The sequence below is a fragment of the Dama dama genome, chromosome 18 (genome assembly GCF_033118175.1).
Source record: "Dama dama isolate Ldn47 chromosome 18, ASM3311817v1, whole genome shotgun sequence".
Classification (NCBI taxonomy): domain Eukaryota; kingdom Metazoa; phylum Chordata; class Mammalia; order Artiodactyla; family Cervidae; genus Dama; species Dama dama.
Window position 1 is genome coordinate 66,612,650 of NC_083698.1, and position 16,644 is coordinate 66,629,293.

The following is a 16,644-nucleotide window of genomic DNA, read 5'->3' on the forward strand; positions in this document are numbered from 1 at the left end:
TTTTCTTTTTTGGTATCATTGTCATGGTGGTTTCGAAGAAAAAAGAATTGGGAAGCTTTATGGAACATCAGAACTCCTCACTGGAAAGTTTGAAAGAATTCTCCTTGACCTGGGAGCAAAGAGCCTCCAGCTGGGCCTTTACAGAATGCCTCGCCTACCTAGGGCCCCCTCACCTAAGGTCACACCCTTCCTGGGGCACCTACATCCCAGGACTGGGCAGAGCGAGCAAAAAGGCCTGGCCACCTCACCCATCATGGGACCACTGTGAAGGGCCACGTAAGCCCCAGAGCTCCTGGAACTGCCTACCTGCTCCACAGCTTGACTCCTGCTTCCGTCCAAACTTGCTTTCTTGTATTCCTTTCCACAGCTGCAAATTCAAAAAGGTGCTCCCTTAGAAACATCCTGCCCACTAAACTTGGGCTCAGAGAGAGTCCTTTTCCCAGGGACCGATTTGTGACAGTTAAGGGGCGGGGCGGGGGGGGGGGGGGGGGCGGGGAGACACCAGGAACGCAAGACAAGGAGGAGAGGAAGGTCCATTATTTCTGTTTAGAAAGTGAAAAAGGGCTATTGTACTTGTATACTCTGCACAGTCCACAAGGTCCCACAAAAGCCCCCTGGCTAGGAAGGCTCATGTCCAAAAACAGCTGCGTAAAAGAGGCCACTCCTAATCCTACCAGCTCTGACCTTGGGCCCCTCCGACTCTCCATCTCCTTGTCTGTGACATGAAGGGGAAGAGTTCTAATTCATATTCTAAGGAATTGGTTGAGGAAAAGCGCTTTATACATTTTAAGATACTATGCATACATTAATCAGTACTTTCTACTGCTTTTTGATTCTGAAGAGTTGTAATTAATGACTAACTGCTGACAAATCAATCAGAACCCCAAGAGAAAGCGACCCCAGCCCCTAGTAGCCAGTAATTACTATCTCTTTGCTTTCTTCTTTTCCTGTTTTCCTCAACTCAATGACAAGGAGCTGAAAAAGACAGTACAAGTGTTTTACAAGCACTGTTGTATATAGTGGAGATTTATGGTCCATGCTCTTAAAGAATGGGTAAGCAAAACCCATCATTAAGTTACTTTTTATTTGTGTGTAGGTAGGTGATTTTTACTCTCAGGCTGGGACTCAATTTTTTAAAAAAAGAAGTTTCCATGCTCACCACAGGAAGCCATCGTAAACTTGTGAGCTGGCGTGCTCAACACCACCCAGGGACTTGCACTGAACTGGCAGCTGGTGAAAAGGCAGGCCCTCCCACCACAGCCCTGACTGCTGGGAGCCTAGCCACCCCAACCTCTGCATGGATCTAAACCTTCTCAGTTTGGGTCCCTTAGTTAAAACTGGGTTCTTCTGTCTCAAAAATCCCATGGCCTATAGGGTTTCTCCTATGACATGCCTTCTATTCTATGTAAAATTACAATTATTTGGGTCTTTTCTTTCCTACTGGGCTGTAAATAATTTTCAAATTTTTATTTTATACTGGAGTTTAGTTGATTAACAATGTTGTCTCAGTTTCAGGTGGCAGTGAGACATATACATGTATCTCCCTGGGTCGGGAAGATTCCCTGGAGAAGGGCATGACAACCCACTCCAGTATTCTTGCCTCGAGAATCCAATGGACAGAAAGCCTGGAGGGCTACACAGTCTGGAGGGTCGCAAAGAGTCAGACATGACTGAGCAACTAACACTTTCACTTTTTACATACATGTATCTATTCATTCTCAGATTCTTCTCTCATTTAGGTTATTACAGAATATCGAGCAACTAAACATCCTTGTGCTATATACAGTAGGTCCTTGTTGGTTATCTATTTCAACTGCAGCAGTGTGAACGTATCAATCCCAAACTTCCTAACTACCCCTCTCCCACATCCTTCCCTGCTGGTAATGAGGGCTGTACCCTTCTGACACCGGTCCTCTGGCTGTTAACTCATCTGTGCCACCACAGGTGAGTTAGGGAGCAGAGCTGAGCCTCAAAGGAAGGTTTTCAGAGACAATGAAGGATAGTGGAGAGGGAGAAAGTAGCAAAGCCAGACTCTTCTCTTTGCTGAGTCTTGGAAGTTCTGGGATCTGGCAGCATGATTTCTAACTTGGTACTTTCTATCCTGTGTTGGGACCGAAGAGGAAGATGGAGAGTTTGACCCTGAAAACACTCTCTGAACAGTTCTGGCTGGCTTCGCTGGCTGGGCCTTTCATTTAGTCATCTGAGGGGGGCGGGACTGAGACCTGCTGTGACCTTTAGGGTTGGAAGGACCTTCAAAGACAAAGAACAGTGTGGAGCCTACAAGAAGGATGGCATCAGAGCGAGAGGGATGACGGCCAAAGAATTCTGAGGCCCTGGCTCTAGGCTGGAAGTAAGCTGGAGTCATCAGGTCTGGAGAGAAACAAGAAGCCAGATAAAGAGAGACTGTGTCCTGTCTGGCCTGGGTGGTTTGCTGCAGCAGTTTATAATAATTATAGCTCACACTGATTGAGCACTCACTCTGGGCCAGGCACCACAATCATGATCTCACTGAAGTTGCCTGGCATCCCAGGTACTGCTCTTTTCTGCTGTTACGAAGGGGGAAACTGAGGCACAGAGTGGTTAAGCAACTTGCTGTTAAGTCACAGACCTGGTAAGTGACTTAAAAGAGTGTGGCTGCAGGTATTTTTACTTGACAGCCTGCTCATGGACACTGTCCTGGTTCTTGTTTGCCACCCCCCGCCCCACGCTCCCCATGTGTCCCCCAGAAGCTGAGCCCTGTACACTCTGGGGCGCCCAGCAGGATTCATTGGTGGGAGGGTATAGTAGGAGGCTGGAGGGGGTGATTGGGGGAAACAGGAGAGGCCTGAACATTTCTCCCCCTACCCAGGGCTCCGCCTTTCACTGGTAGTTGCTGGGTGTCCCAACACCCCTGTTTGCTGCTGTGAGAAGTCATTCACCGAAGACTCATTTCCTCTTCTGTAGGAAGAAGGGTTCCTTCTTCCTACAGGAAAGCCAACTGCACCACGACCCGCAATGGCTCCCACTTGCATCACACAGATAAGAACTGCAGACATGGGAAGAGTTCGCTCTGTATAAATAAAGCAAGTCCCTCTCTGAATATCAGGCAGAACAGCTGGCTACAGTGCATGGTACTGATCTTACTTGGATTGCGAGTCCAACAAACCAACTGTGAAAAAATTTATCATAAGATAACTGGGGTTGAATACAAACTGGGCATTCAGTGATAATAAATTTTTGCTGATTTTTTTTAGGTGTGGTCTTGGCAGCGTGTTGATGTTTAGAAGGGTCCTTTAGGGATATACCCTAAAATATTTATAGAAGATTTTCTGAGTTGATAAAGGTAGTGGGAAGAACAGGAAAGGAACAAATCCAGGCTTTTTTTTCCTCTTGACTAAGTCCCTGCAAAGAGCTGGCACAAGAATCACAAGAAATGATGTCTGGAATTTGTTTCAAACTAATGGGGGGAGGGACAAGGGGAGTGACAGATGAGCCAAGACTGGCCCTGCACTGGTGATTGTTAAGCTGGTGACAGGGAAGAGGGAAGGAACTCCATTATCCAATCTCCATTCTCTCCATTTGCTATTATGTGCTGGAAACTGCTCACCCTAACATGTGCTACAGACTAAACTCATTTCTGAAGGCTCCTAAAGGAAGCAGCTAAAAAAATTGGCAAGCATCCTCCACAAGGCTGAAACTAAGCCATTCAATGTGACTGCCCACCAGGAGAAGCCGGGTATGAAAACAACCAGTGTTTCCAAACAGGAGACTCAACACCTGGGACACAAGGGCATGAACTCCAACCTGCAGGCTTTGATTTTAAAAGGAGCTGCTTCTCCCACAAGTAATCCCCAGGTGCAGGCTGAGGGCCTTGGAGAGGGGAGGGCAGAGGGGAGTGGGGGAGGGGGAGCAGAGGGACCAGGAGAGGGCAGGGCAGAGCCCAGGGGAGGTGGGGAGGGGGGAGCAGGAGAGATTCATGCAATGCTACATTACTCCAGCAGGCAGGGCAGGCCAAGCGGCCTTCAACATGCATGATGTTTTTCTGTTTTCTTCACAGTGGAAAATTTCAAACACATAAAATAAACAGAAAATAATATAGCAAGCCCTCCATGAACCCATCATCCAGTTTCAAAAATTATCAACAATTTCCTGCCATTCTTTCTTGGTTTTGTTTTTTGGCTGCGCCCTGAGGTATGGGATCTTAATCCCCAACCAGGGATTGAGACCAGGAAGAGACTGGGGATCGAACCCAAGCCCCCTGCATTGGAAGCGCAGTCTTAACCACTGGGCCACCAGTGGTTAGTCCAACAACAGGTAAGTCCCTTATCTGTTGTTCTTATATCACTAATCCCACCACCCCTCCCCTCCCCACTACTCAATTATTCTCTCATAGTTTTTAGGTAGGGTATACCTGGCCAGAACTGTATAAACCTTAACTGCACAATTCTGACAAAGGCAGGCACCCATTTAACTTGCACCTCAACTGTGAGAGAGAACATTTAAAGTTCTCAGACACTCCCAGAAAGTTCTCATATTTGTACCCTAGCTTCACCTATTCTAGAACTTAAGCATGAGTTAGTTTTGAACTGCATTTATTTGCAAGTTAGTTCTGCATTCATTATTAGTTAATTTTGCAAGTTAGTTCCTCATTCCCAGCAAGGAACTACACAGGTCAGGCTTTAACTTTAAAACAACACCTGGCAAACCAGGGCTCTAGCCCAGGTCCTGCTGCCCAAGCAGGTACTTTGGCTCAGTCAGTCTATGAGCTCTTTTGGGCTTTAAACTCAGAAGGATAGTTTTCAACCAGGCACTGTCCCCTGCCCACACCCCTCCGCCCTCCATTCCTACTTTGCTGGGCATCAAAAAGCCCTAAGGCAGTAACACCATGGCTGAGATCAAGATGGGGTGGCAGAAGAATCATGTGGACGTCTGAGAAACTGTAGACCCATCCCAAGCCCCATCTGAGAGGCTCTGATTCAGCCAGTCTGAGGTGGGCCCTGAAATTTACATTGTATCAAGCAACCAGGTAATTGACACAGTCACTGGGATGAGAAACCCAGCTCTAAAGTAAAGCTAAGCAGCTCTTCTTTCAGATGAGCCTTAAGGGTTCTGCCTCCTCAACAAGCCCAAGGCCTCCTGCAAGACCTCACAGTCATCTGCCATCTCTTCCAGATGTCAGGGGCTTCCTGGGAGTTTGACATTTCCCAGCTCTGGAGCACTGAGAGCAAATCACTTGCTGGATATCTATTACTATGCCAAAACTGGCGCTAGCCCTTTAACATACAGTATGATTTAATGCTCAAAGAACTTTCCCAGAAAGAAGTTAATATTCACCTTTTACCATTTGGACACCAAGACTCATGGAGTTTGCCCAGGAGGAGATGGAGCTGGGATGGGGTGATGACTGGTTTTACATGTCAGTGTGGCCAGGCGACAGGACCCAGAATGCCATCAGATGCTAACCTAGTGTTGCTGTGAAGGTACTGAGGTACTGTGCAGAGGTACTGTGCAGATGTGGGTAACAGTGGCACCCAACCAGGTGACTGAGTAAGACAGAGTGTCTTTGATAATCCAAGTGGGCCTCATCCAATCAACTGAAAGTCTTTCAGGGCAAAATGGAACAAAACTAAGGTCTCCCTGGGGAAGAAATTTTGCCTCAAACCTGCATCAGGAGACATGGGTTTGATCCCTTGGTTGGGAAGATCGTCTGGAGGAGGACATGGTAACCGACTCGAGTATTCTTGCCTGGGAGATCCCATAGACAGAGGAGCCTGGTGGGTTACAGTCCATGGGGTCACAAAGAGTTGGTCACGACTGAAGCTACTTAGCATACACGCATACACACACACACACACACATTCTGACTCTGTTCCCTGGAGAACCCTGGCTAAGCCAGGGAACCCAGTTGCACCCAATCGCAAAGGGCCATGCCTTCCTTGCCTCTACAACACTGACCATGATCTGCACCAGCTGCAACTCAACCAAAAACCACCCATGTGTGTGCCGGAGCCTCAGCCTGCTTCAGCTGCCCAGAAGTGTATTTGAATATTACTATACACCTTTAATTAGATTTTGAGAATAAATTATTCAGATTGAAAGGCTACCACAAATGTGAGGAACTTGCTTTTATGTTTCAATTTTTTAGTGGGTGGCGCGGGCAGGGGTGGCATAGTCTACCTCAGAACTTAAGAACAGTAACCTGTCTATTCTGGGCAAGATCATACTTTAGGCAATCCTGAGTTTCACCACCTGGTTAATTATATGCCAACCTGAAAGTCTGCTTTCCACTGCCCCATCCACTCAAATTGGCATTAAGTGGTCAGACAGCCCATCAGGATTTTGTATATTTTGTATATTTCTAGTTGGGACTCTGGCCTGGAAGGTCTCAAGACATGTGAGCTCTCAGCACCCGAGAAGCTCTGCAGAGTCAACGTGGAGGATGAATGAGGAGCTGATTAAATGGGCTTCTGCTCCTAATCCTGTCCCTGGGTGCCACTTGCACATTAGAGTGAAGACCCAGTTTTCACACTTAAGGCACTGCAGTTCAAAGTAGAGAACACAAGTCCCATAGAAGAAATGTCACAAAATGCAGTAGGGCACAAAGGAAAGAACAGGAAATGCTTGAGGTAACAGTGGAGAGGAGTTAGAACTTAACAGCAAATGACTTGAAAAAAATGAAGGGATGCATTCTGGGTCAAAAGCAGGAAAGAACCGGCTATTTGGGGAAGAGGAAGGGAGAAAGTCAAAGTAGCAAAGTAGGCTCCAGGTGTGGGCCAGCTGGAGAGATGAACTCAGAACGGGGAGCTGCATCAGATGGGGAGCCTTGAACAACAAAACAGCAAACTGGTAGCCAATGAGGAGCCCCGGGGGGGCTTCCCAGATGAAAACGGGAAAGAACAAGGCATGCTCTGGAGACAAAGCACAGAGAAGTAAGTTAGGAAGGGGCACTGGCGTGCCTCCAGCCCCCGCTTGACTTAACAGCAGCTGCTAACATGGAGGGCTTACCAAGTGCCAACCCCAAAGAACATGTGTGATCTCTTTAATCCTCCTGAAGGAACTCTTACCAACCCATTTCACAGATAAGGGAGCCAAGGCACAGGGAGGCTAACAAGTGTGCTCCGGATCATAGAAGCAGGCAGCAGTGAAGCTCCGGGGCCAGCACACTGACCAGAGGGGCAGGCCTGGGCCCCGTGCTCCGACTCTGAGTGGAGCTGAGAAGTAGGGCGAGCAAAGGGGAGACTCATACAGTGTAGAGATGATGTCTCTGTAACCTACCACGTCAGGTCAAGGGCTGACTGGAAGAAGTCTGGGGTTCCTTGGGGTTGTGGCACAACAAGCCAGCCAAAAACCAGCTTTGCTCAAGAACTTACACCAAGTCCTTCTGCAAATGGTCCCACGCGTAGTCCAGCTGCTTCTAGACACCTCGGACTTGCAACAACTGGTACCTAGTTGGTAAGCAAGTGGAACACCCCCGAGAGTTCCCAGAAAGGGGAGATGGTGACAGCATAATGGATTGAACTGAGTCCCTCAAAATTGATGTGTTCCAAGTCAGAACCCTCAGTACCGCAGAATGTGACCTTATTTGGAAACTGGGCCGTTGCTGATGTAATTGGTTAGGATGAGAAGGTGGGCCCCTAATCCTATATGACTGGTGTCCTATAAAGAGGGAAATCTGGCTACAGGCATGCTTACAGGGACAAGGCCATGTGAAGAAGGCAGAGACTGGGCTGATGCAGTAAAAAGCAAGGGCTGCCGAAGACTGCCAGCAAATGACCAGAAACCAGGAGTGAGGCCTGGAACCTCACCCTCATCATCACAGCCTGGAACCTCAGAACTGCTGAGACCCTATCTCCACCTTTTCCCCTCCAGAACTGTGAGACAGGAAACTTCTGTTAAGTCTCCTGGTTCATGCTACTTTGTCGCAGCAGCCCTAAGACACTAATGGGCTTCCCGGGAGGCTCAGTGGCAAAGAATCCCTCTGCCAATGCAGGAGACACGGGCTCGATCCCTGGGTCAGGAAGATCCCCTGAAGAAGGAAATGGCAACCCACTCCAGTATTCTAGGAAATCCCATGGACATAGCAGCCTGGCGGGCTACAGTCCATAGGGCAGCAAAGAGTCGGACACGACTGAGCAACTGAGCAGCAACAACACTAATACAGTGACCCATGCTATTCTTCCCCATAAGATCAGAGGTGCATCTTCACTGCATATTTTAGTAAGTAAAAAGTCTGCAGTGAAACACTGTACTGCAATGCATATCATTACACAAAAGACTATTTCTGTATCATGGCTGTAAGTTGAAAACAGTTAAGTGTTTGAAATTTCATCTATCTCCAACTGCCCAGGCATCAGGGACTATCTTTGATTTTGAAACAAAAACCAACTTTAACAATCAAGGACCTACTTTCTCTTCCCTTTATGTACTCTTAGAAGCAAATATTGACTGTATTAGATTCTTCCTGTGACCTGAAGAAACCAATTCCAAAGGTCAGAGGTCCTGCTGGACCCCTCAACCAGCAGAAGGTCCCCGTCTGTCCCACGTCATGTCCCACAGCATGAAACCACATCAAGATGACCACAAGTCCTCTCAGTTTTAAAGTGGCAAAATATGCTCACACATTCAATTCTGCAACTACTGTTGATTTCTTTGTTTAACCAGTGCATGACTTTGAAGAACATGTGCCTCATAAGTTGTGAGTGAATGGTTGTGGTTAGGAAGGGAAGCTTGTCTGCCCTGGGGAATTCCACATACTGTTTGCAACTAATGATTAGCCTCACTAAGAAATGAAACCAAAGCTGTACTTCCTTTGATAACTTGGAAAATCCCCTACTCCAAAATATTTTTGCACATGTACAAAAATTATGGCAAGTTATACTATAAAACCAGAATCTCCTACAACTCAAATGTAAGCCTCCAGAATTGTCTGTAACAAACTTAAGATGTTCTTATGTCACAGCACTCCCTCTCTTTGAAGTTAACCTTGAGCGTTTAAGACGGGACAGGCACAGTTCTAAGCCTATTCCATGATATGAATTGTTTAATTCTCACAACAACCCCCTGCAGTAGGCAGGTTAATAATAACCTATATTATTCCTATTGTGCAGGTGAGAATAAAGCACAGATAGGTTCAGAAATGGCCCAAGGTCACAGAGCAATGCATGGTGGAACTGGGATCCCAAACCAGGCAGTCTGGTTCCAACCCACCCCACCTCCTCAACAGACAGCCAATCAAGCTAGACACAGAGACAAACAAGACTAAATGTTGAGTGGGGCGGGTTAAGGAGGGTGTGTTGAGGATGGGGGCAAAAGAAGAAAACAATCACATCCCAGGCACTAGGCTGGCACTTCACACATGCTTTTCCCACTTAATGGGCACAGCACCCGAGGGAAGCATTACTCCCCCACTCAACAGATGAGACACTGAGGCCTGAAGGGGTTAAGGTAGCCCGTATGAGGGCACATGATTATGTGATGCCCCCACACCCAGGTTTGCTGATTGCGAAAACCAGAGCTGTTTTGTTTTTTCAGCCCATTTCCTCCAGTCATGGTTTCCAACTGTAACTTCGGCATTGTGGATGGTACAATTTGCTTTTTAAAGTCAGTCCAGCAGTGGAGAGCAGTGGTGCTGGGGTCAGGAATGGGGGACATGCCCATTCCAGCTGCACGCTTGCACAGAAAACCAGAGTGCAGTGGAGATGCTTAATGTGCCACCCTGGGGGTCAGGGGGGCTCAGGGTCTAGATCCACTTCTGGTACTAACTAACTCTGCTGGTTTAGCCAAGCCCCTCAACCTCACTGGATCTCTATTTTCCAAGTATAAATTGGATATAAGGATGCCTGGTCCGTGGACCTCACAAGGGGCATGTAAAAGCTGTTACCAATACAGGTGAACTGGCTGTGAAAACTGTAAGGTGCTCGACAGCTAATCATCGCCAGAATGAACAAAACGAGGTCATCCCGGCAGCTACCACAGTCCCGCAGGTCGGCACATGCCAGCTGGGGTAGATGATACCAGGAGAATGGCCTGGGGTGAACCTCACCCTCTCCCTTAGGAAATCTGGGCTCAGGGCATCCAAGGTCTGGCTCTGCCTAGCTTTCCCCCATGGCAGCCTTGCTGGTGTAAAGAGATATCAACCAGGAGAGCCTGGGCAGGGGAGCGAAGTCCTTGAAGAGCAGCCTCCTGTGCCTCCAGGTCCTTGCACACCTCGCAGGCCGGCTGGCACCGAGCAGTGATGGGGGAAGGGTGCCATCTGGGACAGCATCCAACACTGGGTTTCATCCCTGGGTGGCACGGAATCAATCGGGAAGGGGAGCATCACAGAGCGCTCCACCCCTGCAGCGGGAGGGACTCAGGTGAGACCACCCACCGGAGTGGAGACTGGAGGAGCGAGCAGAAAGGACCTACCCACTCCTACCCTCCGTTTGTTCGAGCCCACAGAGACTCCCCCACCCCCATCCCATTAGTTCCGGCCCCAGGAAGAGGCAGGGATCGGATACGTTTAACACTGAATCACCCGGCACTTGGGCACAATGACCCCTCCAGGAGAGGGCGGAGAAGCTCGTCTGGCAACTGCCTACACAAACAGGGCAATTCTGAAGAGCAGCAAACAAACCAGTCTGGCCCCCTTTTGCATAAGATTGCACTCCACAAAAACAACGTCCAAGGAACTCTTGCTGATCAATACCAATTGCTAACACTGAGGTTTGGGCCCATTACAGAGGTCCCTTTGGAGGAACTTCGTATAAGGCGATTTTTTGGAAATTGCTATGCTGTGTCTGTAGACACCAACTCGCCGTTGGGAGCACCAGACACTTCAGTCAACGGATTCTGATGAACTTTGTTTTAAAAGGAAGTTAAACTGAAAGGTTTGAACCAGGAACCAAAGGAAACTTCTTAGTCACTAGGTGACTGTCAGGGTACCCGTGCTCTTTATGCTAAGGGGTTACACAAGTTCTGGGGGGAGGTGAATTGTTAGGTGTGGAGAATCGTTAGGTAAGAGCAGATCGGTCTGTCTGCGGGCCTCGGAGTGGACACTGACCACAGCCCCTTAATCCAGAGAAGCATCAAAAAACGAACTGCAGTGGGTTAAAATCCGAAGGAGGTGAGCGCGTTGGGCCGGGGAGCGCGGTTAAGAAAAACGTGTATCCTCCCGTAGCCCAAGGCCGCCTTCGGTTCCGTAAAAAGACATGTCACTTTACACGAGGCACTGAACGAAGACAGTGGGCCAGAAAGTTTCCAGCATACCGTCCTCCCTCTCCACCCCCGAACTACTACCCTTGATCGCCGTCAAACACAGGACAGGTGTTCTTTATAACGTAACTGATGACTTCACCCATTTCGTTCCCAAAAGCCTAAGAGCCACAGCGACAGCACTAAGCTTTCTTCGGTCGAATTCACAAAAAGGAGAGGCTCACAGTTGTCCGCAAACCTGCAAACCCCACCCCGCCGGGGGCGCAGGGTGGAGGTGCGCAGGCGTGCCCCCCCCCCCCCACCCCGCTCTACCCGCCACAACCAGGGCTCCGGGCCAGGTCCCCCAGCTCCCGCTCGCGTCCCGCTCTCCTGTTACCTCGCTCGCGTGTTCGCCAGCGTCCGACACTTGAGCCGTCGGTTCCGCGGGTGCCTTCTCCTCCTCCCCGGCGGCCAACGGGCTACTCTGAACCGCTCGCGGACCCCCGCCGCCACCCGGAGCAGCCTGGCTAACGCCGTCCACGCCGGCACCCACTCCCCCGGCAGACGAAGCGGCTGCGGCGCCGAGCAGCGCGTGCGTCCCGTCGGCGTCGCCTGCAGCCACGCTGTGCACCAGCCACGCGTCCACTCGGGTGCTGGGGATAAAGGGGACCCCCAGCGCGCGCACCTCCCGGAGCAGCCGGCCTTCTGGCGGCGCCGCTGGGTCCCGCTCCCAGCACTTGGGGTGCAGCAGTTCCGCGCGCCCCCACCCTCCCGAGGCCGGGAAAGGACTGAGCGCGGAGATGTGGCTCGTCTGGCCGTTCCGGAGCAGCAGCTCATCTCCAAGCAGAGTGCGCGGCGCAAACAGCAGGTAGAGGTCTAGGTCTAGGTCTAGGTCCAGGTCCAGGCGGAGCTCCGCCAAGCTCAGCAGGATGGTGAAGTGAAGAAGGCTGCCGCCGTCCGACCACCACGGCTTCAAGTACTTCATCCCCCGCCGCGCGTCCGAGGACGCCCCGGCCGGCGCCCGCTGATCCCAGCGCTCAGGCCGCAGCTCTGGCACGTGGGGGCCCCGCGCGCCGCCGGCACCTGTCCGGAAGAGAGAGCGGCGAAACAATGGACCTGGGTGCGCAGCGGCCGTCGCGGGCCCCCGGAGCAGGGCACAAAGGCGGCCCCACCGCAGCCGGCTGGGTACCTGCGGCTGCGGGGTGGCGGAGGAGGAGCCACCTGCGGTCAGAGCTCGCCCTCTCGGGCTGCCCCGCAGCCCCAAGCTGCAGCCAGGCTCCGCCCGGGGCCGCGGGCGCCGCCGCCGGGGACACGCCCACGGCCGCCCGTGGGAGGGGCCCGCGCGGGGCGGGGCCCCCGCGCTCAAAGGCTCTTTATTCCGGGGGAACGCAAAGCTTCCTGGGAGCAGAAGTAGTTCTGGGCGCGAAGTGGCCTCCAATCCCGTGGTCATGGGCTGGGCGGTTGTGGCTGAAACCGCGGGGTGGAAGTAGGGGGTCCGGGGTAAAGGTGGGTAGGAAGGGACAGGCTGTATAGACTGAGGGAGGGGGGGAGGGCGGAAAGTCGAGGCACTGGGCGGCATGCAGAGGGCTTCCACCCACGTGAGAACACTCAGCTGGCACAGTAGGTTCATATCCCAGCGCCACTATCTACCAGTTGTGTGACCTTGAAAAGTTACTTCTCTGTGCCTCAGTTTTCTTATCTGTAAAATGGGGATAAAAGTACCTGTTCAATAGGATGTGGGGAGATCAGAGACAATGTATTGTAAAGCCGACAGTTTGACATATAGATTTCAAAGTTGCCATAAGGATCAAACAGAACTGTTGTCTGTTCCCTCCCGCCTCTCCCAGGCTTGCCCTGCGAGAGGCTAGGCCCTCCCTCGCCATCTCCTTTGCTCCTTAAGTGAGAGTTAAGAGCAGTGCTCTATCGTTACCCTGTAGACGTCCAAATCCCCCCTCTACTGCTTACTAGCGTGGACCTTGGACAAATCGGTCACTCTCAGTACGTGTTTCCTCACTGTGAAGTGTGACTAATGAGAGCACCCCTTCAGGACACCTGTTGTGACCCCTAAATGAGGTGTGTACACCACCAACCACAGCTCTGGGTAGGTAGGAAGTGGCCTCAGAGTGTTATCCATCATTTGTATTACCCATCCTCCAAGGCTTAAGCCAAAGATATATCCTTTGAATTTTCACCATTTGGAATTCTCTTCCCCCATCTGTTCTCCCACAGTGATTTCTCCATATGCCAACATTGCAACACTTGGCACATTTCACTTTGCATTGTAGTTGAAATTGACCTGATTTGTCCATTATACATTCTTGAGGGCAAAAAAAAAAAAACCCTATTTGGCTTACCTTAGTGCTCAGCACTGGGCCTTGCCATTGTAAGTTTTGCTAACTCACTCCCTTTCTGGGGAGAGGGCAGGGAGGGAGAGGGTGGGCATGCCCAGCTGAGGGTTGGCAATTGTGTAAGAAGCTGAGCAAGAGTTGTGTTTAAAGGCCCCTTCCTCCACCCGGATTTCTCCTCTGTCTTGGGGCTAATGAGAACTCCACACCAGACGCCAGTTTGCTCTATGAGAACCAGGGTAGCAGAAGCAGACTTCTGAAAAGGCGGCTTCTACTTTAAGCCCTGGAGAGTGGGTTATCAGGTGTGAAGAGGCTGGAAGAGAGATGCTCTGCCAGGTTAGTGAGGTTTGGGACACTTAGTCCCTGGACAGGGATTCGGGTTCTGGGGCTTGGTTAACATCTGCTGAATTCAGACATCTAGCTCAGTGTTTTCTGAGGACCCACTGAACTGCCTGATGTTGTGAAGGGTAGGAAAGGGAGTACATTTGCTCTGTAAGTTTATGGTCTCATTGGGGAGCGAAAGAATGTTCTCCAATGCCTAAATATTTTGGAGATGTAAATGACCATAAATTAAGTGCCGTAAACCAGATGAGGACAGAGGTGGTACCTTCTTCAGGGTAGTATCTCTCAGAAACTTGCACTCAGTCAGTACTCAAAATACAGTGTTTTCCAGTGGAATTGAATCTTTTACACTTGAGATGTGTTTTGAAGGATCTGAATAGATGAACAAGAGGAAGGACCTTCAAACTTCCTGATATAGTTAGGGAAGGGGCTGACTCCTCACCTGTAAAATGTGAGCTGATAATGATAGTATCTGTCAGGCTTATAGTTCGGTCACTAAGTTGCATCTGAATCTTTGAGACCCCACAGACTACAGCACATCAGGCTCTTCTGTTCTTTACTCTCTTCCAGAGTTTGCTCAGATTCGTGTCCGTTGAGTCGGTGATGCTATTAACCATCTCATCCTCTTCTGCCACCCCTTCTCCTTTTGCCCTCTTCTTTCCCAGCATTTGGGTCTTTTCTAGTGAGTTGACTCGTCGAATCAGGTGGCTAAAATATTGGAGTTTCAGCTTCAGTCCTTCCAATGAATATTCGGGGTTAATTTCCTTTACGATTGACTGGTTTGATCTCCTCACGGTCCAAGGGACATTCAAGAGTCTTCTCTAGCACCACAGTTCAAAAGCATTAATTCTTCAGCACTTAGCCTTCTTTATATTCCAATTCTCACATCCATATATGATTATTGGAAAAACCATAGCTTTGACTATATGGACCTTCGTTGGCAAAGTGATATCTCTACTTTTTAATACACTGTCTAGGTTTGTCATAGCTTTCCTTCCAAGAATCAAGCATCTTTTAATTTCATGGCTGCAGTCACTGTCTGCAGTGATTTTGGAGCCCAAGAAGATAAAATCTGTCACTGCTTCCAATTTTTCCCCTTCTATTTGCTATAAAGTGATGGGACCAGATGCCATGATCTTAGTTTTTTTAATGTTGAGTCAGACTGCACAATTCAAATCTGTGGCTTACAGACTGGTGAGAATGAGGCACAGAAAGGACCTTGAGGTCAAATATTAAACAGGGGACTCATAATCAATCCTACATACCTTTGACCTTCAACATAACGAAAGATCCCATTTTTAGGAAGTCAGAGAGAGTGGAGAATAGGTTTTTTGTTTGTTTGAGGTTTAAAAAAATTTTTTTTCTAGAATCCCTATTCCCAGGAATAGCCAAGTGAAAAGTACGGATCGCTGACTTGTAAAAGCCCTGAAAAGTCATCTGTGTTTATTCAAATCCTTAAACCAGTGCCACTCAAAGGATGGTCCATAACTGAGATTAGTCCATAAACTACTATTTGTTTCTGGTCCAGATGAGGTAAGTAATAGAATTGAATGTTTAGAAATGTTTACAGTCTTTTGACATTGTTGTAACAACCAAGCCATGATCAATGGGTTTGCTTTTATACTGCTTAATTTTTCTAGAAATGAATTTTTTTATTGTACAAAAGTACTGACCTATAACTGGGGAAAGAAAGCTGATCTATCACCAGGATTAGTTTGAGAAGCACTGCTTTAAATGCATTCTTGTGAGGCAGACATGTTCTGAGATGACTTCCTGTCCTCCCCTTTCCTCGGGTGTGGGCTGATCATGGTTACTTGATTCTAACAAATAGAGTATGGCCAAAGTGATGCAATGTCATTTCCAAGATTAGGTTATAAAAAGACTGTGTCTTATGTCTAGCTTACTATCCTAGTCTGTTTGGGCTGCTATAACAAAATACTATAGAACTGGGTAACTTATAAACAGCAGAAGTTTATTGCTTACAGTCCTGGAAGCTGAAAGAACAAGGTCAGGGTGCCGGCATGGTTAGTCTGGTGAGAGCCCTCGTCTGGGTTGCAAACAGCTGGCTTCTTGTATCCTCACAGAGTGGAAGGGACAAGGGAGCTTTCTAAGTGGCTTTTTAAAAATTAATTATTTATTTTTGGTCTTCCTGGGTCTTCCTTTCTTCGTGGGCTCTTCCCTAGTTGTGGCGATTGGGGGTTCCTTTCCGTTTGTCATTGCGGTGGCTTCTCTTGTTGCAGAGCATGGGCCCTAGGGCTCTCGGGCTTCAGTAGTTGTGGCTTAGGGGCTCATTAGTTGCGGTTCCCTGGGGCTCGAGCGCAGGTTCAGTAGCTATGGTGTGCAGGCTTAGTTGCCCTGTGGCATGTGGGATTTTCCCAGACCAGGGATCTAACCACATCAGCAGGAGAACTCATTACCACTGAACCACCAAGGAAACCCCTCAACAGCTTTCTTAAGGGGCCTCATCGCCTAATCACCTTCCAAAGGCCCCACTTTCGAATACCATCACCTTAGGGGTTAGGTATCAACACATGGATTTGGGGGGAACACAAGCATTCAGACCACAGCCCTTACCTTCTCTGTGCATCTGTTGCTCTCTCCCTCTTGGAGAGTAGCCCTATATAGAAGCTCATGTGGCTGTGCAAAATTGACTGCTAGTGGGAAGCTGCTGTGTAACACAGGGGACCCCAGCCTGGTGCTCTGTGACGACCTAGAGGGGTATGATGGGAGGGGCTAGGGAGGCTCAAGGCAGAGGGGTTATATATATAATTATCATTGATTTGTGTTGTTGTGAGGCGGAAACTAA

General features: G+C 49.3%; 1 protein-coding gene and 1 long non-coding RNA gene across 3 annotated transcripts in view; one reads left to right on the forward strand and one right to left on the reverse strand.

Annotated features, from left to right (window-relative positions):
- The window catches only part of NFE2L3 (NFE2 like bZIP transcription factor 3), a 31,715-nt gene extending 19,301 nt beyond the window's left edge, over positions 1–12,414 (reverse strand). Inside the window, exon 1 of the mRNA XM_061165485.1 lies at positions 11,549–12,414. Coding sequence (XP_061021468.1) covers positions 11,549–12,136 — 588 coding nt within the window. The 5' untranslated portion in view covers positions 12,137–12,414. The remainder of the gene's footprint in view (positions 1–11,548) is intronic.
- On the forward strand, positions 447–6,163 carry LOC133072349 (uncharacterized). 2 transcript variants are annotated; one of them, XR_009696695.1, is made up of 3 exons: positions 447–3,834; positions 4,037–4,293; positions 5,061–6,163. It is a non-coding gene; the product is annotated as an uncharacterized LOC133072349 (long non-coding RNA). The 2 variants fall into 2 exon arrangements; XR_009696694.1 differs by having other exon boundaries at positions 5,073–6,163.
- Positions 12,415–16,644: the final 4,230 nt, after the last annotated feature.